The 22,863-nt window shown below is 40.5% G+C and overlaps 1 protein-coding gene across 2 annotated transcripts in view; it reads right to left on the bottom strand.

The window, feature by feature from the left end:
• Window positions 1–22,863, bottom strand: part of osbp2b (oxysterol binding protein 2b) — a 56,249-nt gene that overhangs the window by 7,717 nt on the left and 25,669 nt on the right. For both annotated transcript variants that reach the window (XM_030060410.1, XM_030060411.1), the window contains exons 3-10: window positions 10,207–10,457; window positions 5,564–5,762; window positions 4,632–4,755; window positions 3,312–3,378; window positions 2,539–2,691; window positions 2,164–2,409; window positions 1,384–1,504; window positions 556–659 (exon numbers count right to left, since the gene is read on the bottom strand). In XM_030060410.1, coding sequence (XP_029916270.1) covers window positions 556–659; window positions 1,384–1,504; window positions 2,164–2,409; window positions 2,539–2,691; window positions 3,312–3,378; window positions 4,632–4,755; window positions 5,564–5,762; window positions 10,207–10,457 — 1,265 coding nt within the window. The remainder of the gene's footprint in view (window positions 1–555; window positions 660–1,383; window positions 1,505–2,163; window positions 2,410–2,538; window positions 2,692–3,311; window positions 3,379–4,631; window positions 4,756–5,563; window positions 5,763–10,206; window positions 10,458–22,863) is intronic.

Raw genomic sequence — 22,863 nt, 5'->3', positions numbered from 1 at the left:
ACTATCTCTTCCAAGCTTACACACATACACAGTGGCAGACAGATAAGACAGACTGCAGGGTGTGAACAAGAACAAGCAAAACAACATAAAAAGAGCAAAAGGATTGGAATTGCATGATGGAAAGTATAAATAAATATAAAAAGCTGAAAAATCACATTCATGGACAAATAGACCAACACACACGCTGATAGATGGGCCTGCCCACCCCCACCCCACCACCTCTTATTATAATTGGGCCATCTCACAGAAAGGAGAAGCTGTTAGTTTAGGGTGTTATTAGAGATCAAAGCTGCAGATAAATCCCCAGAGATCCTGACGCTGCTTATTCATGTGCTGTAAGTCTCTGTTCTGATTCCCTTCTTCACATCGCCATACTCTGCTGGCCTGGATTATGCACTACTAAAAACATGCAGGACTGAAATGTGACACCACAACCAAGACCAAGAATGTAGAAAAACAATATATACTACAGAACATAAGAGATATGGGCACAGAGTAATGGCTTTGGAGCCGTGAGTGAGGGGCATAACTGAGGAGGAGTGTCAGTGAACTCACCTGGTCAATCCACAACTTGCCCACAATGATGTTGTGCACTGTGGAAGTGACCTTCCTCCACACGTAGTGGTTCCCACTGGAGTGGAACTGCAGGTGAATGGCACCTGGGGCAGGACAGAGAGAGGGGACAAAGAGAAGAAAATTGTAATTTAAATGAGCACTGTCACAGGGAGAGAATGCAAACAAACATCTATTTACGGAGTACATTCACAGCTGATTTTGTTAGTGATACAGTAAGGATCTGCACAGAGCTGAAGCAAATATTTTACAATGTGGGTCTGCTTTTTTGATTCCTGTCCATAAACACAGTCAGTCCTACATGCAGGGTTATCTTCTGAATACATTTTAACCGTGACCCTGAGCAACTTAACCCGACATGACAGACAAACTCTATTTCACCATAAGCCCCCTCTACTTATTTTTTTTTTTATTTATGTTACACAGCATCTCACAGCAGGCATGTAATAAGAAGTGAGAGAGGTCAGATAAATACTACCACATCCCATCACTGGACTCTCATCTATCAAATCTCTCATTTATCTAGAGGCCCCAGCTCTCTGCTATCCCAGTGCAACAGAGAGCTCCCTTAATGCCCATACTTTATGTGTGTGTCACAAAGGGCCATAAAATCCCTTGATTCATTCTCATACTGTTTTCTGTGGTTTTAGATTGTGTGGGAGGGAGTTTAGTGGTCCACTACTCTCAAATGGGATGTGGAGTACCTCTAAACTTTACTCTGCCTGGCACACCATGTTCAATTTTCATGGGGGAACTTTTATTTACACAAATAGTTTGCCTATTCCCCAGATGAATGTGTGAATGTCTCACCCAGAGGCATTATGGAGAGGTATTTGCCACGGAACTTGCTGGCGATGGTGATTTCCTGCCAGAGGGTCCAGCCTCGCTGGGAAATCACATGATGTGCAGCTGCAGGGGGGTGATGGCTCACCTGAGAGGAAGAACAGTGAAAGGTTAAGGTTAAACAGCATGGAGCATCGCTTCACAGAACCATAAACCATGTTTAGTAGCTTCTTTAGGGGGCACTGTCAGTGTCAGGACAGTAGTAGTCATGTATTTGGTAAATGTGTAAATAAAAAAGAGCTTAACTTGAACCCAAATTTTTAAGCAAAATCCAACCTTTGCCTGAAAAGGTTCTGTCCGAATTTGACCCAAACCTGAAAAATAGTTTTATCTTAGCCCGAGTCGAACCAATTGGGCTCGAAATAGTCACTAATTAATGCTCTATATAATGCTATACAATGGTCTCATACTAACCAGTGGTTCCCCTCATACTCCTATGGACACTGATAGTTTGACCAACAAGAGGAGAGAAATCTCTGCTGGAGCAACTCATCAGGTATTGACTGTCATAAAATAGGTATTACAGGCTATAATAAAACTTATCAATGGGCTGAGAGTCTGTAGTATTACAAACTGGTGCTCACTTCTAGTAGTTAAAAAAAAGGTCATTACATGTTGGCCTGAACCCTTTTCAAATTGAGAAATTAAGTCAGAAATTAAGCCAGAACCAAACTGGACTCTGATTTCATCAGGTCCCATCAAGTTTGGGCATAGATGTCAATGTCTGAAATAAAAGCCCTCCATTACCTGCTCACACAGTGAGCGGTAGCCAAACTCCTCCAGGCGATCCAGTTCGTAGGTCTCGCCCAGCAGGGGGTTGAAGGGCTTGGCTGTCCGGTAGACTGTGGTAGAGTAAGAGGAGACAGAGAAGGCAGCTACCAGGCACATCTGCTCCAGGGAGGAGTCACAGCGCGCTGCCTTGTCCAGGAGCTCGTGATACTCCAGGTCCTCTGTGAGACGTTGCAGCATTGACAGAGGTTCATTGAAGTTTACCTGAATGAGACATGGAGAGGGTATGTGTTTCAGTTGGCATCAATCAGGTTTTGTCCTTTGGCACGTTAATCCATAAACATACTGTCCAGCTCAAACGGAGAGAGAGAAGATCATGTCCCACACACTTACAGGCATGGGGATTTTTGAGAGCTCCTTGCCGATACAGTTCTTCATGATGCTCCACAAGTTGAGGGAGTAGTTGGGCTTGTCTGGGATGTGAGTCCGCCGCTGTCTGCGGGGCTGCAGCTCCTTCCCTGACAAATCATTACAGCTCGGTGACACCTGAGATAAGGTAGAGGTGTGTGGGTAGCAGTGAGCATGAAGGTCTTTCAACTTTGTGTATAAAGCACAGAAAACTGTGACTCAGATTTCAACTTGATAGACAGCTCGGCAGCATGTCAGCTCATCACCAAATGGAGAGAGGGTGACAGAGAAAGGGGATGAATGAGGGAGGAAGTGAGAGACAGAGAGAGAAGGAGCAGAAGAGATAGATGAGTGTGAGAAAGAGGAGAGAAAGAGTGAGAGAAGAGTGAGAGCAAGAAAGACAGAGAAGAGAGGAAAGGAGAGAAGAGCAGATGTTTGACTGGTAATTAAGATCTAGAGGAATGATGCAGAGAGCAGCTGTGCATCTTTGGCACCACAGGAGTGACAAGAGATGTGTGTGTGTGTGTGTGTGTGTGTGCATGTGTTTGTGTGTGTATTTCTGTGTCTGGGCATGGGAGGAAATGAGGTTGGGGGGTTGGGGGAGATTGGCAGGAGGCTTGAAAACAGCAGCTGAAGGCGGATATATAAATAAATGAATGAGCTATGAGCTCTCCAACAGCAAGGATGAATCTATAGTGAGACCATCAAAGGAAGCAGTGTTCAAAGATGTCAGAGCTGTTAGGAGGGCTGACACTTACATTGTCATCCTGGTTCCAGTCACTGGGCTGGCCTCCGCTCGCTCCACTCAAATTACTTTGAGAACGCCTGGAACACAATGATAATGTTTTCTACTTTAAGTACCGGACATGCACAGAAACACTGCCTCCCAATAAGTTGCTCATTTATAGTGTCGCAAATGAGGTCGACAGATATGTCGACAGAGCTTAAATATGATGATGATGATGAAGAAAAAACACTAATCTCAGACACTGAGATGCACTGGGACTCATAAAGCAAAGTAAGATAGCAGGGATAGAGTGCAGACATAGTGTGGTACTGACAGCGAATGCCTGACTGCAAGGCGGTTAAAAATAACTTAAAAAGAGTTGAAAGAATGAGCACAAAACAGAATTTGGTTTCTTGCAGGAAACCAGTAAGGACTGACAGATATATAAGCAGATTATCAGAAACAACAAAAAACAAATTGTGTGACAGTTATTTTAGGAGTGTGTCACTTAATTAGCAACAGCATCATATTTTGGTTTGATTTATAGATATAAATATAGATAAAGATAAAGATAAAGATATAGTTATACATCTTGAGGATACTGAGACATGCCTGTCTGAAAAGCTTAACTGTTTGGCACCTGAATTTGACAATTTTGGCCAAAAACACATTAAAGGAAAAAGCTAGCTATTATTATTTATACAAAACAGGTAGAATACATCTGACAAGATCTGACAGGGGCTAGAAAGTGAAAAGTATCTATGAGTCTTTCATCTTCCTGTTTCTGTTTGTGTATATGTATGCGTATGTGTGTATGTGTGCATGTGTATGTGTGTGTGTTTTGGTTGCTCATGTATGTTTCACCGTGTACACACAGCTGACATGACTGTGCTTGAGACAATGCTCACACTGTGAGCATTGTCACAGCCTTGTTCAGCTGTCAGCTACATTCATATTCACATCATCATATTTACAATGAGGAAAACGACTAAAGCCCAGAAATGGTTTAAGGGGTTACACATCCTTGCTGGCACAGGCGTAAATCTCAGGAAACCCTGTGTTCTACTGTGTCAATAAAAAATAAATGCTAAAAAGAGTGCATGGTCCATTTTCTCAACAGCCCCAAAGATCACCAATGTCTGTATTATTGGACCAAAAGCTGAAAAGCTGGCCTTTTGTGACAATCCATTTCATATACTACAGTGTAGTGCTCATTCTTTTTCCCCCCAAATTAAAGAGATCTTTAAGGATACAAAATCCTCTTGATTTTATGGGTCCCATTGCATACTCACTTTGGTCTGGTGACATTGATTTCAGAATTATATGGATAGGATCAGTGGGTGAGACTGACCTGTGCTGTGTATTCTCAGTGGCAGTCACTGTGATAAAAGCAGGGGAGTCCTCCATGGCATCAAAGTACTCAGTATCTTCATCTTCATCACTCGCCTCCTCTTTGAGTGGTCTTTCACTCCCTTCTGTCAGGAGGCATACATTAGATTGTTAGCACTCACTCGCCGCATGCAACGCAGCACAACTGTCACATGGTTGTGTTTGTACTGTACAGGGTTAAAAAGAGAAAAGTGGATAATCACATACTCATGGTGATTAATCAAGAAATAATCAGCTTACTTCAATAGGCAATGTTCCTGTTGGCTAACTAACCCAAAAGAAAGTTCCTTAGGGTATACTTTTTATGTCCAGTATTCAATATTCTATACAGTGGTGTATCCTTGAAGCACATGACGATAGCACTATCGCATGAAAGGTGATGACCATTATTTGGTGATCAGCATAAAGCTAAAAAGTATCAATATTAATAAAAAAAACAATTACATTTTCAGAAAATTACTCATTTATTTTCCGTTTTATTCATATTCTTACATGACCTGCCGTCAGATTTAAGCTACTTCAATGATGTGTACCATGAAACTGTGAAATGAAAATTTACTTTAGCCTAAACAAGTGGGTAAACTATATTCTACCAATTAAAATTTGGATAAACTGAGTTAAGGCGAGTTAACCTTTCAGTTAACTCTCTGCCCTCAATTCAAGAGAGTAATTACTGAGAAATATTTCTTCCCTCATGACACTTTTTGAAAATTATGCTAATTTAATTCTGAGCCTTCTGACATGGCCCCTATTTCCCCCCAGTTTTCCAAGATTAGGATTGTCTATAATTTTGGACCTAAGGCTGGTCACGCATGACAGTCACCAGCTCGACTGTGGTCCACAAAGAGTCACTGCTGCACAGCGGTTAAGGAGCACACAGACAGTCGGTCTCACCCTTGTTGGCGGTGGGGGCGCTGGGTGTGCTGGCAGAGAGCACAGGCGCTTCTCTCCACGCTCTCTCCAGGCTGTTATGCTGCTTGGCTAGCTGCTCAATTGTCTCCTCCAGGTGGGTGCGCTGCTCCCGCTCATACTGCAGCGCCCGCTGCCATCTCCGACTGTGGGTCTCTGCTAGGTCCAGGAAGTCTCGACACGCCTGGGGAAACACAAACACACACAAACAGCACTGAACACTCAATTTCTTTGATATACAATTGTACTTTGGATTAAAATGGATTTATATCACACAAAAGAAATCTACTCCTTGTAATTCATAATAGTGTTCAAACTTCCAAGCACTTACTATAAATGTAAGAACTGACATCAATGCACCAAAAAAATGCTATGTTTGGACATCAAATAAGGTACAGTGAGGTTCATTCTACTCCGTACTTCACATTATAATACAATATACGTCAACTTATACAACATCCCCAGTGGGTTTTATTATTTGAGTGACACCTCATTCCCTGTAGCAATGTTTTGGCTAATCTTTTTACGCTAAGACTGCTTGTCTTTCTTCAAATGAGACAAAAACTTGAACTTTGAATTCAAACTTTGAATTTACTCCAAGTCCAAGTCTGTAGACAGTGCAGAAAAAAGGAGGTTATGATCTCGTGTCACTAAACAAGTTCCAGCTCACAACAAGACAAGAGAGAGAATATATTGAGACTGAACAAAAGATGGAAAGAGACTCAATTACATGAGTATCAATCATTGTAATCAAAGCTAGTCATCTCTGTTGTTTCAAGCAATCATCATTATGTCAATTAGTCGCTTCTCTGGCTTTTACTAGGTCTCCATGCTGTGTTGAATGTGCATACTGCAGAATGCCTTGGAGCACATTAAAGATAATACCACTGGAATGATGAACTGCAGACTACCTTTTGATTGCAGAACAGATTATGTTCCAGTTAAGTGCAGGCATCATAAAAAAAAAAAAAAAAAAACCTATATGTTTCCGGCTTTATGTTGCTGCTGAGACAAAGAGGTTACTTCAGATCAAACCTAAATGTCAGCATTTGTTGGCACTGCATAACATGTGAGCCTTGCCACAGCATGACCTCAGAGGTCAATGAACCTAAATCATGCACGTGACAGCTGACACCATACATGATGAAATATGCTTGTGACAGTCAGTAATCTGTCAGCAAACCTTCTTCCAGAGGAAGGGTTTTTAAGTAATTATTTCTGAAACTGATGCATTGCGATCCATTATTTCACTATGTTTTTCAGGGGGCTTGTTGTTATTCTTCCCTGGAGGAGTGCAACAGCCGGTGAGTCGTGAGATTACGCACGATCCAGTCAGTGTATCATTTCAGTGTTTGCAATTTAAACCCTGTTCAGTCTTACTGCCACGGTGGCTGCTGATCGCCTTCTGAAACCACTTGGACAGAGTTCTGGCTGAAGTCAGCAAGCTGGAGGTGAGTGTGCCACAAGGCTCAAATATTCTCTGTCCTCTTACGCAGGTGGTGTGTATAGACAGGATGTATCACCTTAGGGCAGCAGGAAGAGAAACAAGGATGCAGTAATGGCTGACCCTTTCTCATAAACTCAGTTTTCAACTCTGCACACACACACATACACGCAAACTCTCCCTTGCACACTGAAATTAAGTATTTAAACAAAGCTGATGTTTTTATTTAAATTTCACAGCTATTTCCAAAAGACAACCATATGGTGATCAAATGGAAATTCAAGCTCTTGAATTTCAAATAAAATCATGTCTTTTTTAAAATCAAAAATATGTTTCAAAGTCTTACCATGATGGATATTATTTGAGCTTTTCTGTGGAATGAAATAGAAGAAATTAATTGGAAATTGTAAGGTATCACTGTATCAAGCTGCAAGACTTGGTGTGTTGAAAACCATTATGAAATCACTGGCCAGGAGACAATCAAATATTTTATCAGTGACTCTCTGGCAATTCCAAGCCAAGCCACAACAAACACAGATAAACCTGACCAATAAATATAGATAAGACTGCAGTTCATTGATTGTATACCATGTATACCATCAAGCCTTCAAACTTAAACTAGTAAAGTAAATTCAGTGACTATGATCATTCACTCAGGTTTTGATGACACTGATAACCACAATGCAGCCATGCAATCATGCAATAGTTGTGTTTTCTGAGATTTTTTTTTTATTTTTTTTTTTTTACAGAAATTCTGCTTCATTGGACAGAATGCCCAATCACGCTTTAGTATTTTAGCAGTATCTAAAAAACAGTTGTATGGGTTGGAAAATAAGTTTAACTTAAAATAATTTAATGCAGTAGGAATAAAGACATCGCACCAAAAACAGCGAAAATTGTTGCTTAACATTAAAAGGTTAGAACAAATAGAAACTGGAAAGCCACACAGCATTTTGGCCAAGTTCATCAAGTCAGAATTTGGATAATTCATGTGCCATCATTTTAACATGATCACTTTACTGCTGGAAACAACTAATCTGTACAGATCTAGACTTTTGATTTCGCTTATAATATTTCAATATCTCAGAATCTGTAGAATCAAGGGCTGTAGTATCGCTCTATGCTAAAGTTACATTACCAAAGCTTTTCAGTGAAATTGCAGCCAAACCCCACAGTCTTACCTCCAGCAGTCAGATACAGCTGAAGTGTCCTAAATGTCAAGGACTGAGCTTCACTTTAAAAGTCAAGGTGCATGTGACGTTGTGGCTCACTTCCTCAGACATAAGCATGATATGAAACTAAACGTAAACTCAAAAAAAGACTGAAAGTTCCACTTTTTTTCTGCTGACTCTCTTGAGTGAACTCACACTACTTGTGACTTCTTGAGGGGGAATATCATGTCTGAACAAGGCCAAGCAATCCCAAACGGGCGGGCATGCAGGAGTCGGTATGCAAATCACAGTCGGTGTAACAGCTGTCAGCGTCAAATTAAATGTCCTACCACTCTTTGAAGAATGAGCAGTGTTATCAAAGTGTGAAATCAAAAGTCAAGTTTCACCATACAATCTTACACTGCTTTATGTAGGCACACACACACAACTGCACAGATAAAAGCTTGGCTGCAGTGGTGCACATGAAGAGTTACATCAGCACTAAATGAACTCAAGTGCACGCTTCTCAAGCCCGGGTCAAATACACCAAGTGCATACAGTTGTGCCCTGACATTACCAACACCCTCTCATCTCAGTGTTAACTCAACCCCGACTTTCTCCTTCACTCCCTGCTTACATTTATTCCCCTGTTTCTTTGAGACTACCACATACAGACCTCCTTACATTTGCTCTGTTATGACTAGCACAGACCACAGACATACTGTTGCTACAGAGCAAATGACTTGAATCCACAGATGCAGAAGAGCAAAATACCTATATCCTGTGTTACTCTCTGCTTCAGCAGAACCCTTTACAAGACCAAAAAATACTACAGGGAGTTTGTGGTAGAATATCCTTTCAGTCTTTCTCATTAGAGGCCTGTTGTGGCCAAACCTAATGGCATTTTAATGATAAAGTTGATTCAAGAGAACTTTTTATTGCTTGTCCAATAGATTTCAAATAGTTAATTTAAAACAAAACAAAACAATGGACAACAGGAAACATAACTTTGAGGTATGGCCTATCCAACAATTTAAGTTAATCTACCGTTGCACATATAGATTGCGACTTTGTTTTTTTTTTTAGCCTAATCCTGGCTCAATGCTCTCAACCAGCTGCAATAGCACATTCTTAACCATATTAAGGAAAATATTTTACTGCCTAATTTCAAGCCAAGCTGAAAGGTTAAAGTTCTTCCAACCTGAGGTGGCCAAAGTTGCCAAAGTTGCAAAGGAAGTAGCTGTCAGACATGCATTACAGGCTAAATAAACATCCTCAAACCCCACAATAAACAAAGCTATCAACACATCAAAGCGAGCCAGAGCAGTAGATACATAGACAAACCTTGTATGAATGTCTGGGTAATGTCTGGCTGCAGTCAGAGCAGGTCTGTCTGTCTAACAGCCATCCAGGAGGATCTGACATTCCTCACCAGGCTGGGAGGGTCTAGGGTTTAAGGGGGTGGAGTGGAGGGGACAGGGGCTATTCCTGTCCCCACATCCCTACTCATATCTAGTATCACTCCCTTTAGCACCTCAATTCTCCTCTAACTCTTGTGCACTACTACCATACCAATGGAATTTGCCATTAAGAAGAATGGATCCTGGCCAAATACAGTAGATTATATCCTGTTCGTATCCTAGTAATCAGAAACAATGCATTGAACTACGTGACGTGTCAGTAGATGAAAATCTGTTAATATTACTGTCTTACACACACACACACACACACACACACGTGTGAGTGTGTATGTGTGTGTGTTTTATGTAAATGATAAGGTAATGTGAATAATTTTAATTTATTTATTTATTACCAGCTATTGTGATAAAAGGCATGTCTGTATTCTTGCCAGGAATGATGGCTGGGGTTTAAAAGTCATCTCATCTCTCATCACTCTCTAACCGCATCATTACAGATGACTCGCTTCCCTGTCACATCAATCATGCCAAAACGTGCAGGATGTAAGTCACTCTCTGCTTGCTGTTGAGGGAGGCTGGAGCTTGTAGCCTCGTCTGTCCCGGCTGACTACTCACATTGATCATAGCATTCGAGGTGATGCGGAAGAGTGTGGCTCGCTCGTTGACTGCCTTGATCTTCTCCCCTCCCTCCACGGGGACTCTCAAACCCTCCAGTTCACTTAGTGACCGCTGCAGGGCTGCCCCATGCTTGGCGATCAGGTCATTACACGTGCTGAGGTCATCGAGCTTGCTGACCAGCGTCTTCAGGGTGCCCTGGATCTCGCTGCGGTCTGACTGGGACGCCGGCTCCTCATCCCCGGAGTCATCTGGAAGTGAGAGGTCAGAGGTCAGAGACAGTGATGCTAACTGGGAGTAAAAAGGAGGACTGGGGACTATGAGCACACCAATCACAAAAGAGAAAAATAAGCCAAAGTATGTGCTACAATATATTTAACATTTAATAAACAAAATGTAATTCTACTATTTAAAGACATCTGAAAACTTCCTTCTGCAATTCCACATAATTTAATTTAACACACTTTAATTGCATCGCTGCTGGATGGCAAGTCGACATATCCATCGGCAACATGCACATCTTCCCAACCCACTTTCACTGTATTGATTTTTTTCCATGGGTTGGCTTCCCAAGCAGCTATGGTAATCAATAACATAGCCCCTCCATGGCCCAGTGACCCCTGCTGGTCACCCTCCATCACAGATGACTCATTACAGACATTTAAAATGGAGGCCAGTGAACTGGGATACACAACAAGCGTAGCATTAAATCAATAACGATGGGCAGCCAGCAGGTTGCCCTGATCTGCTGTTGACTAGCAGCTGATGTTATGGTGAAGTGTTGTCCATTAAAAAGAGCACAAGCTGTCAGTAAATAATAAACAAACAAATTACTCGGTCACCAGATCAAACAAGCATTTAAACGATGATTAGTTCCACCGATGAAATATTTTAAGTGTTAATTGGACAGCTGTTTGTTTGATTTTACAGATGGTTTCCTTTGACACACACACAAATACACCCATGAGACAGGAACACAACAAAGAGTATGATTGCTCTGACTGGAGAAACCGTTGGCAGGAAAACAAATGTAAATGTGAGCTGTGTCGGGGCATTTAAACAAGGACAACACTCCCATACCCATAGGCCTCTGCTGCAGCAGCTGCCTTTCCCTATGATGTCACCAAAGAAAGGTTACTCAGGGTCAAACAGAACGTACGAGAACAGAGTGGCAACGTGTTTCCTGCATTACACGTACACACGCACACGCACACACAGAAAGACAGAAATATACCACAGGACAGGTCCAGATCTAGAAACTGATAGCTCTGGCAAATCCTTGAAGATTGGAGGGATTTCCCAGTTCAACAACCTTGATGAGGGCATCTTCAAAGTTCAAACAAGGTCAAAGCACATAAAACCTAAAAAGAGCTATGACTTGTTCACAGAGAGAATTTATAAAATATTACAATCCAGGAGGAATTCCAAAGGATTCCAAAGGAAAATGATTTGATGGATTGATAACACATACTGTGCAGATGACATACTGAAATGTATAGATAAGAACATACCGCGTTATCTATACATTTCATTTAAGAAAAAATCAAACGGGAAATAAATGATAATAAAAAAGCAGAACCTCTATTTATCTGGATGGACGAAGATCAAATTTATTCTGCATGACTTTATCATTTCATGCCAACAATAGCAAAACGGCTATGTATTTTTTGGGCCAGTGAATTTGGTGTGACGATTATGTAGACTATATTGGCTGAATAAAGCATAAAACACATGAGGCTTACTTGATTCTTAAAAAAATCAATTTTATACAGGTATTGTTCCAGCAAAACACTGGAGAACCAACACATTCACACTCACAGAAAATATTCACACACCTTTGCACCTCAACTTTTAAGACGTAGAAAAGAATATCACCCCGTATAATAGGCATCTTTGTGTGTGTGTGTGTGTGTGCCTGTGTGTGTTTTTAATCAACCACATTAGGGTCAAGAAACAAATCCATGTGACTTCCATACTGGGATCAGTTAAAACCTGAGGTAGAAACATGGAACCAGCTTCAACACTGGAGCCCTTGTCTTGGGACATGCTGCATTTTGAAAAGCAGAAACCACTCTATATCCCCAAAACAGGATGGAAAACCCCTTTCTAAAGCACTACTACAATTACCATGACAACAACGATAACTACAAAAAGTCCTCTTACTCCTCTTTCTCCTATCACTACCACTACAAAAACTAATAACTGTAATAATAATAACAAATATAATAATGGCATTAATAGTAAGTTATTACTGATTCCTGCAGGGAGATTCTCTTTTTGCCACAAGGAGGTCAGAGGTCACAATGTGGAGAGGATACCTCTCTGAATCACTAAGTGAATCAGCTGATGCCCTAATGTTCTCATTTTTAGGAACCAATATTATTTATTCTGCTCTACAAGCCAGCATGCTGAGCGCTCTGTGTTATGTAACACTAAAAGGTCTGTTTTGTAGCTGCTGGGATAGGCTGTCACACTCCTCCCAGTGATACAACAACACAGACTCACAGGCACATGGCAGTTTGCTCTGACCTCGCACTGGAAATCACTATCACCTCTGTCAAACCCACCCCCATGTAGCAGCCAATAATGTAATTAACTGCCAATAACGTAATAATGTTTCTGTTCTTAATGAAAAAAATAAATCGATAATGTAATTACTTATCAATAATGTAATAACATTTCTGAGCCAATAACATAACAACCTCTTGCCAATTATGTCATAAGGTGTCACACTTCCATGACTCTTACCCTTACTGTTATTTATTTAGATATTTATACATCTATTTTTATCCATGTGTTGATTTTATTTTACTTTTATTTCCCTATATTGACTTTTATCTGTTTTTAACATTTTATAGTTATATAGTTATTGTTGTCATTTTTAGTCTAGCGTAGTTTTTATTGTTGTCTAATGTTTTTTATTTTTTGTCTGTGTTCTCTTAATTTTGCAGTGTGAAGCCTTTTGGGCTGCATGTTTGTATGAGAGGTGCTACTTAAATAAAGTTGAGCTGGGTTGAGTTGAGACATGAGAAGATCTTTTACTGTACACACAGAGGAAGTGCTGAGCAGCTGGTTCAGGAGTAGAGGGCAGGGCTGGAGATTCAGTCTCACCATCAAGTACCACAAGCAAATAAATTGTCATAATTCCTAGAGAGAGAGTAGGTAAGTGTATATGTGTGTGTGTGTGTGTGTGTGTGTGTGTGTGTGTGTGTGTGTGTGTCACACTCACACACAGCTATTTGAGAGAGGCAACAGTAGGGGTAAGTGCCATGTAATTGTGACACTACATAGTCAATAAATAAAACTAAAATAAAGTGATATAAGTATATTTTAAATGATCGGCTCCTTTTATTACATTTTTGCCCAGCTAACAATGTAATAACCAGCCAATACTGTAATAGCTTATTAAATTATTGGCAAAAAGGTTATTATGTTATTAGTTCAGAAATGTAATTACATTATTGGTATGTTATTACATTATTGACTTTTACTACATTAAGAACAGAAAAATTATTACATTATTGGCAGTCTTTACATTATTGGCTGCTTCACATAAGTATAAGTATGTTTCTCAGCCACACAGGCCAAACAACAAGCCAAAGTGTCACCAGTTCTGTGTTTCCTCAGTTTTGTTTAACAAACAAGCAGCATAGGTGCAGAGACAATCAGCAAATCTTTATGTGTCAATCATTTTAAAATCTGAAAAGCCTGAGATCAGCCCCCAAAAGACTGGAGGGAAGACATACTGCAAGAATCCCCAATTTCAGATGATTTTTTATTTCCTTTAATACTTTTAATTGGTAAATAGGACCAAAAAGGACTGGATGGAAATGGAAATATTTGCCCTTAAACATAAGATGTGTAACAAAATGACAGAGACACACAGTACAGAGGCTTTCAACACATTCATCACACAACACTGCACTATTGAAAAGGTTAGGATAAAATAAACAATAGGCCCACATTCATCAGTTCTGTCTACAGGGGGCACATCCTCCCTAAGAGTGAGAAAGAGGGGAGGAGAGAAAGAGGGAAGGGGACGATAGAGTTAAGAGGGAAAGAGAAGGAAAGAAAAGCTATCTCTCACCATGTTTGAATTTCTGGGCATCCATTTTCACCCCAAAGGTGGCCACAGACCAGCCGGAAACAAGCAGCACACACAATAACCCATGAGGTAATGCATGAAAACGTTGAATAGGCTTTCAGTGAGACACAACAGTCTGGCCGGTGGAGGAGAAAGAAATAACCAAAGCAATTCATCCAACCAAGGCCAACCCAAAAGGCCTTACTGCACTGACAGAAACTAGAGAGAGAACCGGGATGGAGTATGACCCTCCCTGTGCACCAATTACCAGCCAACAACAGACTAGGAACTGAACTATAGTGACTCTGTCACCGCAGAAAAAGGCAGAGAGTCAGCTACAATAAGTGCAAAAAGAGACAGGAAGCCTCAATGCAAAGCAAGAGACAGTGAAAGAGGAAGTATGAGAGAAAGCCACTGAGTAAGTGGAGAGAGAGAGAGAGAGAGAGAGAGAGAGAGAGAGAGAGAGAGAGAGAGAGAGAGAGAGAGAGAGAGAGAGAGAGAGAGAGAGAGAGAGAGAGAGAGAGAGAGAGAGAGAGAGAGAGAGAGACTGGATAATATAGTAATATGTTTTAAATTGATGAAGCATGACTATGGGTAAACTCTGTAGCCTACAACAGCATCAGCAGCAGCTCATTGGTCAGTTGGCATAGTTGTGAAATTCCTCAAGTAGAGTAAAGGTTAAAAAAGGCTGATGACATCTTCCCTTGAGCCAATCAGTAACAAGTTACACAAATGTGAAAAAGCTAAGCTTCAAGACTATTGCTATTTAAATAGTAGGACGATTTCAAATTTCTGATAGTGCTTTCTTTATGTCATTAGTAGCGCCACAGGGTGGTCAAATGACCAAATGCTGCAGTCACTCTTGGGTTAATGTGGCAGGATAACTATTTTCAGGAAAATCAAAATGGTGGAAAAGCCAATACGACATTGCCCTAGAGACACATTTACAGATATCTGAATATGTGCCTAAAATGTCATGTCATTTGAATGTGTGCTGAGTGTGACTGCTTTTAAAATAACATATTTTGACCTGTAATTGTGGCATGCTCTTTGGCCAATCAGTTTTGAAACTGAAAGATACAGAAACGAAATGTATCATTCCTCCAATTTCCTCCAAATCTGATTAGAGTGCTGTCTGAGATATTGTGCATGACATATGGATGAACAAATGACAAAAGCAGTCCCCTCACGGGCAGATCAATGTAAATCGGTGGTGTCTGAGATACTGCATGTTGTAGCCGGAGGAACAAACAAACATCAACCAATTCGTAGTAACCATGACAATAAGATTGAGCCCATTTCCACCCCAATGCCTGGCCTCAATGTGAATATTATAGGGGGTGAAATTACAGACAAGATTCAGGGTAATGTTAGGATGTGCAGGGTACTGATAGAAGGATACTGGAGTGAGCTGAGCAGGCCAGAGGGAAGAGACAATCGGTCTTGGCAATATAAGGGCTGATGTAGCTGATTCTACTCCTATTATGTGCATTGAACAGGTTTTAAATACCAATGGATGAGCTCAAGCAAATGAAGCAGGTGAACTGTTTTTCTTGCATTATTTGAGAGGTAAGGTGTTTAACTTACCTTGAGAGTAAGTGGCTAAACAAAGACACAATTACTATGGGACACTGCAGTGAAGCCTTGCTCTTATTATGCACCCTCATTCTGCCAATGAGTTCAGCAGCTCCAAGTAATGCCACTTAAAAATAAACAGTCACATGCACCAAAGCGTATTTGTTGAGAAGAGACTCTGCTTACAGCAAGATGTCTGCACAACTAATTGTGTTTCCGAATCCTCCAAAACAGGCTCTACAGTCTGGCAACTCCTAAGTTGTTTCAGCAAAGACTTCAGCTTTTGGATATCCCCTGTAGACAGGCTATAGCCACAAGGAGACACAATAACGCAGAGCTGCAGGACTGAACCTTGTAAAACCAAAACGGGAGACGTATGACCCTGCCTGTTGGTTTAACTGTACTGTGCCAGATCATTAACACATCGATGAAATGTCTAGCACTACAACACCAGTTTGAATACTAAACTCAAGACCCTGGATAAAGAGGGCCTTGGTACATATCCTATCCTATCCATATTTGTGTAGCACTGTGTAGCACTTTAGCCTGCCCCCCCAACATCCACAATCTCTTCCGTCATGACACTGGGTGTGGATGGATGACTCTCCACAGCAAGGTGGGGAGCCCATTACCACACCAGTCATGCCTCAAGGGCGGTCTGACCCCCATCCCCCACATTCTCCCACCTCAGAGAACACCCTGCAGAAATATAAGGCCAAGTTAATTTCCCACCATGTCTCTATTGCATCCTACTCCTCCTCAGATGGCATAAATTAAGAAACTACACGGCTCAGTATGGCTGGGACAAAAACAAAAAATTGTTCACAAGCAAAGCCACAACACCTCATCCCACTCCCCTTCAATCACATCACAACTACACTCTCACCACCTGAACACACATCCACCTTCTTCCTTAACATGCACAAAGCAACTTTGCCCTTTCCTTCCTCCAATTCGTCAATCTCTGTGTTGAGTGAGAGAGATAAAGAGAGAGTGAGCAGGAGAGCAGACAGTGAGATAACGTAATTGGGAGAGCAGTGCTGTGTTATGCAGTGCTGTGCTATTCCACTGTCAGGGCCTGTCTCCCCGGTCCTCCCTGAGGACATGCTGTCAGATCAGTGGAGCCAGGCCTCAGGCCCACAAGACGTCAGCCAGTAGCAGGAAGACATGCCCTTTGAGCAGCCAAGCATAGACAGGAGGAAGCACTGTCCCTCTATATCAAATATGACATTCAAACATATTGAAAGGACCGTTCAGAGTGAACACTACATGGGGATTTCAACTTAAGGTGACCAGAAACACAGCTACTCAAGAATGTTTTTTCTTTCTTCTTCAAGGTTTTTTACCCTATCAGAGCAAGCACGGTGCTTTAAACTTCAGGAAGCAAATTAATATCCCCCAGGCGTGTCAGAGTTAAGACAATTCTCTCCTCATATGAAAACAAAATCAAACAACCTGAGAACCCTCCTTGTCCTGATTAGTGTGCACGGACTGCTATAACACAGGAATGGATGCTGAGACATATGAATACATCTTTTTATGATCTTAGAAAATACAAACTTTGGCATGTTATAATTAAGCATGTTATTAGATAGGCAGTGCATAGATAGTACACAGTCTCTGGTGGACAAAATAGTTGAACTTGAACATCAGGAAGACAACATTTGCACCACAACTGGTCCTGCGAAATGTTTTCCTGTAGTGGTCACGCCTGCTTTGTAACCGCCATTTCTCTTGGCTGATGCAACTGTCCTTCGCAAATGTCACCACAATTAAAGGGCAAAACTATTGTCCTGTTTGGAACTCTGTTCTATGTTAATTGGCTCATTTGTAAACTCAGATTAAATTGGTGATTGGGCTACACACACACACACACACACACACAGTGTGATCCTTGTGAGGTAGAGATGAGGTGGAGAAAGGAGCGAACAAGAGCAACATGGAACTTCTTCCCAAATCAAACGTAACAGCCCCCGTGTGGGAATTTTTTGTATTCAAAGCAAATAAGAGAGGGGAGCCCAGTGACCTGCATGAGCCGGTGTGCCACGTTTGTTTTAAAACAATCCAAACTAAAAGAGGGAATATGAGCAACTTAAGTACACACCTAAACCACCCCCAACCTTGCACAGTTTTCCCAGTTGATAAAAAAACACAACAAACCAAGACGCAAAGGGAAGTGTTGACTTGATCATCCATTTTATTCGTTGTTTTGGTTGTGTGTAGTTTTTGAGTGTTTTTTTTTTCTTAGTAGAGAAAAAGTCTATTTTTTACATTGTTTTTGGTTTTTATTTTTGTTTTTGTTACAGTGCACTTTTTGTTATCAGGGACAGTTTTTTCAATTTTTTTGTATTCATTAAGTCTTTATTTATTTATTTTGGTATTTTTACATATTATTTATTTTGGATATTTAAATTCTTGTTTACATTTTTAAATATTCTTGTTGAATAAATGTTTATTTCTCTTTAAAAGGGTGTACTTGCATCATTATGCCTTTATTATCATAATATAAGTTTAAAGAATGGTCTGAAAATGTCAAAATTACAACAATAATAAAAATGGTCTTAAAAGCACAATATTACGCAATATTATCGCTTATCACAATAATTTCTGACGCAATTAACCGCACAGCAAAATTTGTTATCGTGACAGGCCTAATATTGCATATAAAGTATACCATATGTGCTCCATATATTAAAGCTATGATCCCTACTGTTCCCAGTCAACAATTACAATCTATTTCTACAATATTTGTGATGAATTACTGGGAATCTTTTGCCAATCATTACACTTTTTCACAGCAAATAAACCAATGAAATCATCTCAATCTTATATTAATATGTTGCCAAATATACAATAAAACATTGCCAGCATACTTCAATATTGCAAGTAGTTTTAGTCACACATAGTATTTGTATTTTCATAGGATCAATTATGCATGTCTTTTTATTAATAGAGGTTTGTTATCTCTCTCGTGCTACTTAAGTACTATTATTAAAATGTGAAGCAACTGATGGACCTGGCAGGTAACTACCTTCTCTCACTCACTCAGTTTCTCATTCACGTAATAAAGGTTAGCCTATCTGCCTCATTTGTAATATCTATAGGTAATGCACTGAATCATAATCATTCACTCTTTACGATTTCTGTGTAGGTTGCTTCCCATCGGACACTGTGATAATAACATTACAATTTTTGAGATAAGATATTGCAAGATAGCTTCTCTCTTTTGTTGTTGCAATAACAAAAGCTGTTCATCTAGGTAGCACGGTCACATAAAATAGATAATTATAACTATGGCCTGGGAGTGCACTGAATCCGTACTTCTTCATGTTTCTGATCACATCCCTAATGGTTACAGGTTCAAGGACCAAATCACGCTCCCACCTGCCTTAAGTCCAACACCATCGGCAGTCCCCAAGTGCAATCACACTTACAAATAATGAAGGGTACAATCACAATAATCTGTTTTTTAATCTCTTCATAGCATACTTTTTTGAAGAAGAAAAAGCACTGCCTCACCTTCATTTTGTGATTTTGTGCTGAAACTCTGACCAGCTACAGTAGCTCCAACTGTCAGCAAGCAATGCTGACACCCAAGTGTCAGAAAATTAGCATAAACTCCAACAAAGTAACATCTACCGAATTTTCTATCACTACTTTTTTTTTGGTGTTGTCCTTTAATCCTGTTTTTTTTTTTTTTTTTTTTTTTTCATTGTAAGAGCTGTCCGTGTATTGTGAGACACCACCTATTGTGGGCTTACAGAAATATCCACCCATGATCCAATCCATGTGGTCTGCACTGACATTTTGAAAAGCACAATGATCACACATTCAATCAATAAGTCACTCAATTAATTAATCAACACAAAGACTAAAGGATGGCATGCACCCAAAAAATAGTCTAACTACACAAACATTTTTAAGTGTACAGGCTGCAAGTGGTGTTGCATTTAAAAATATTGAGTAGTGGATATCTTATGCCTGTCACTATGTATTTGCAATTTTTAAAAATAAAACATTTTGCATAAAATGTGCTTACGAGCATCTTATTGTGCTCACTGCAGCGTGATGGAGGTTTTGATTATGCAGAAAGCTGAATGCAGCTCTCCATGCTCGAACAACCTACTGCCCTCACTGTGATCTATTTCTAAACTTGTTTAAATAATTCAGTACACAACAGTGATGCCTTCTTTTTAACCATGGGCGAGGTGACATGATTGTACCATGATTTTTGTATCCAACTCTATGTTAGGGGACACAGTATGAGAGAGGAAATGTGCCTTGTAAATGCATCCCAATGGATTCTAGAGCCCAGATTATTTTTAGCTCAGAGACCTGTGTTTAGCAAAGTGTACCAGACTCCTAACTGCACTGACGGAAAAGAGAGGAGACAGGCAGATGAGAGCGGATGAGTGGGATGATGGATCGAGTGAGAGCAAGGTAATAAATGAGAAATAACAGCAAAAACAGCAGAAAGAACAAGCTAGATGAAGAGTGAGTGTGTGTCCTTTGCCCAAGGGAAAGGGAGTGTAATCCTGGCCAGTAATTGCTAACTGGCTCCACACCTCCTCAGAGATACATCACTAGGAGACAAATGGAGGAGACGGCAGGTTAAACCCAGTAACACAGTGCTCAGCTCTTCACAAGCAAATGAGGAACTGTGCAGTGCAACCCATCACTGTCCCCAAAGCTCTGCAGTACTGCTCTGCCAGTGTATCCAATCGAACCCTCCCAGGAAGCAAACAAACAAAAGGAAAGATTAGCAGTATACTGTAGCAGCTAAGAATCCAGTTTTAATGCTCTAACAGTGCATTCTGTAATATGCAACGCAAGGCATGCTAAACTGTAGCTTTACATTCTGAGATGCTGTGCAAGTCTCATAGATAAATTCCTGACAGATGCATAAAGGCTGTCTCGTCAAATGTGAGAAGAAAATGGCTCTTGCCTACTGCATACCTCCCAGACTCTGAAGGTTGAGATCATTAATTAGCCTACAACCTCGCAGCACTAGCTGAACACCTCTGAAGGAGCTTGATCAATGTGACAGGATTTCCTGGACATTATTGAAGGAATATAAAATAGTTTGCTGCTGTACAGGAATAATGAATGTGAGGCAGGCTAATGGAGCCTGTATGTTAAAATGAAAGTGGTAAACATTCTCCATCAAGGAAAGGGAGAATGCTCAGAAGATTTTCTAATTCAGAGTCAGGTAGACAAGACCGATAAACATTTTTGAATGCACTCTCATATGTAGATTTTCACACATATATGAACACGCCTCATTTGTATGCAGACACAGACTTGCTCAGGCTCCGAGAGGAGGAAGGTTTGTTGACTGGTGCCTTAGTTTCTGTAAATCAAAGCAACAATGCTGACAGCCACTGCAGAGAAGACATGCGATGCTTTCCAACATGACTGCCTCATTAACTGACTTTAGCACAAAAAAAAAAAAAAAAAAAAGGTGCACATCTGCAAAGTAATACTCAGCTTTCATGCATAATCAGTGTGGAGATAATTTGGTTATAGTTCGCATATTTAGTCTTTGAGCTATAAAAGAGCACTTTGAGCTGGTTCATGACAGTATGATGTGCAGAAAAGATGCACTTCACTGAGAACTGATGGTGCTCAACAGAGTTGAAAATGTCACATGGTACAAATGTCACATGCTGGCTCCAGAAGAGCCAACATCCAAACTCTTGACTCCCAACAAATCACACCATCTGTACAAATCTGAGCAATACCATGCAGCTCACACGCACTGTCTAATTTGAAGCCCGAGTGTCCTACTTAAAGGATGCTGGAGAAAAAATGTGAACAGAGGCAAATCACAACAAAATCAGTTTGGCCTGACAGTCTGTACTATATACAAGTGGATACGTAGTGAACAAACTAGCTGGTCTTCCTACTTCAAGACAAATGTAACTCATTAACTTGTTGCAAATATTTACCACATTGCCTGTGGTTTCTATCAGCAGACTTGACACATACCTGTGCTGCGGTGTAAAAGTATAGCCCATTTCCTACAAACATGGCCCTGCATGTGCGACTTTTTGCATTTTGTGACACATTTGCCTTTCAAAATGCAAATGTTTGCATTTCAAAGTGCAAATGTGTTAACTTAAAGCAATCTAAGTATACTAATTGTCACTTTAACAAAGCCTACAATCTTTTCAGAAGGTCAAGAGATACTATGGAGGGATGAAATTTTAATCTATTTGTTCCCCAATTGCCTTGATGTTTGTTAAAATTCAGCTCAGTGGCTTGATGAAAATGTAAACAAGCTCCTCTCCTATTGCAGTAGCCCATCCCACACCCTCTAAAACCATCCAGCCAGCACAAACAACAGGTGTGTGCTGGAACAAATGGTCGAACAGCCAGTCCAAATACTGAAAAATTGTGATATGACTCACCTTTAATAAAGCGAGGTTAAAAACTGGAATACTGGTATTGTTATTGAAAAAGGGATGAATGTGAGACAGATAAAAAGAATAAAGACTGATGTGATAGACAGTCCAGCTCAGTGGCCACTTTGCCAGGTGCCACATCAGGGCCAGGGAAAGGTTTTCAGTATTGGGTCAAGCCAGCACTGATTTTACAAGATCAAAGCACTGTACATTGTAAATGTCATCACTTGGCAAGGTGTCACATCCACTAGGATGCTCTGTTAAAGACTTTGCTAACTCGCATTAGCCTGATGTAGCAATGAAACTTTGTTTGGGAATTGTCTGTCATGATGAGATTAACAACAGCTAGGCCTATTTGTTCCTTTCAGGTTGTTGCATCTATACTGTCCAGCTCTATGATGTAGTGGTTATGATGACCAACTTCAACATGAAGTAGGACTCTTGTCTAAGGTTGAAAACCTCACCACAATTTCACATTAAGTGAAGCCTATTATGATGAATACGATGAACATATGATGAACTATGATGAATGACACTTGGCCTTTACTACTTAAGCCAAAGTGAATTCAGTGAACAAACAGACAAAGTGAGCAC

The sequence above is a fragment of the Myripristis murdjan genome, chromosome 9, assembly GCF_902150065.1.
Source record: "Myripristis murdjan chromosome 9, fMyrMur1.1, whole genome shotgun sequence".
Lineage (NCBI taxonomy): Eukaryota > Metazoa > Chordata > Actinopteri > Holocentriformes > Holocentridae > Myripristis > Myripristis murdjan.
The sequence above is the reverse complement of the archived record's forward strand: the minus strand, read 5'-3'. Positions and strand labels throughout refer to the sequence as shown.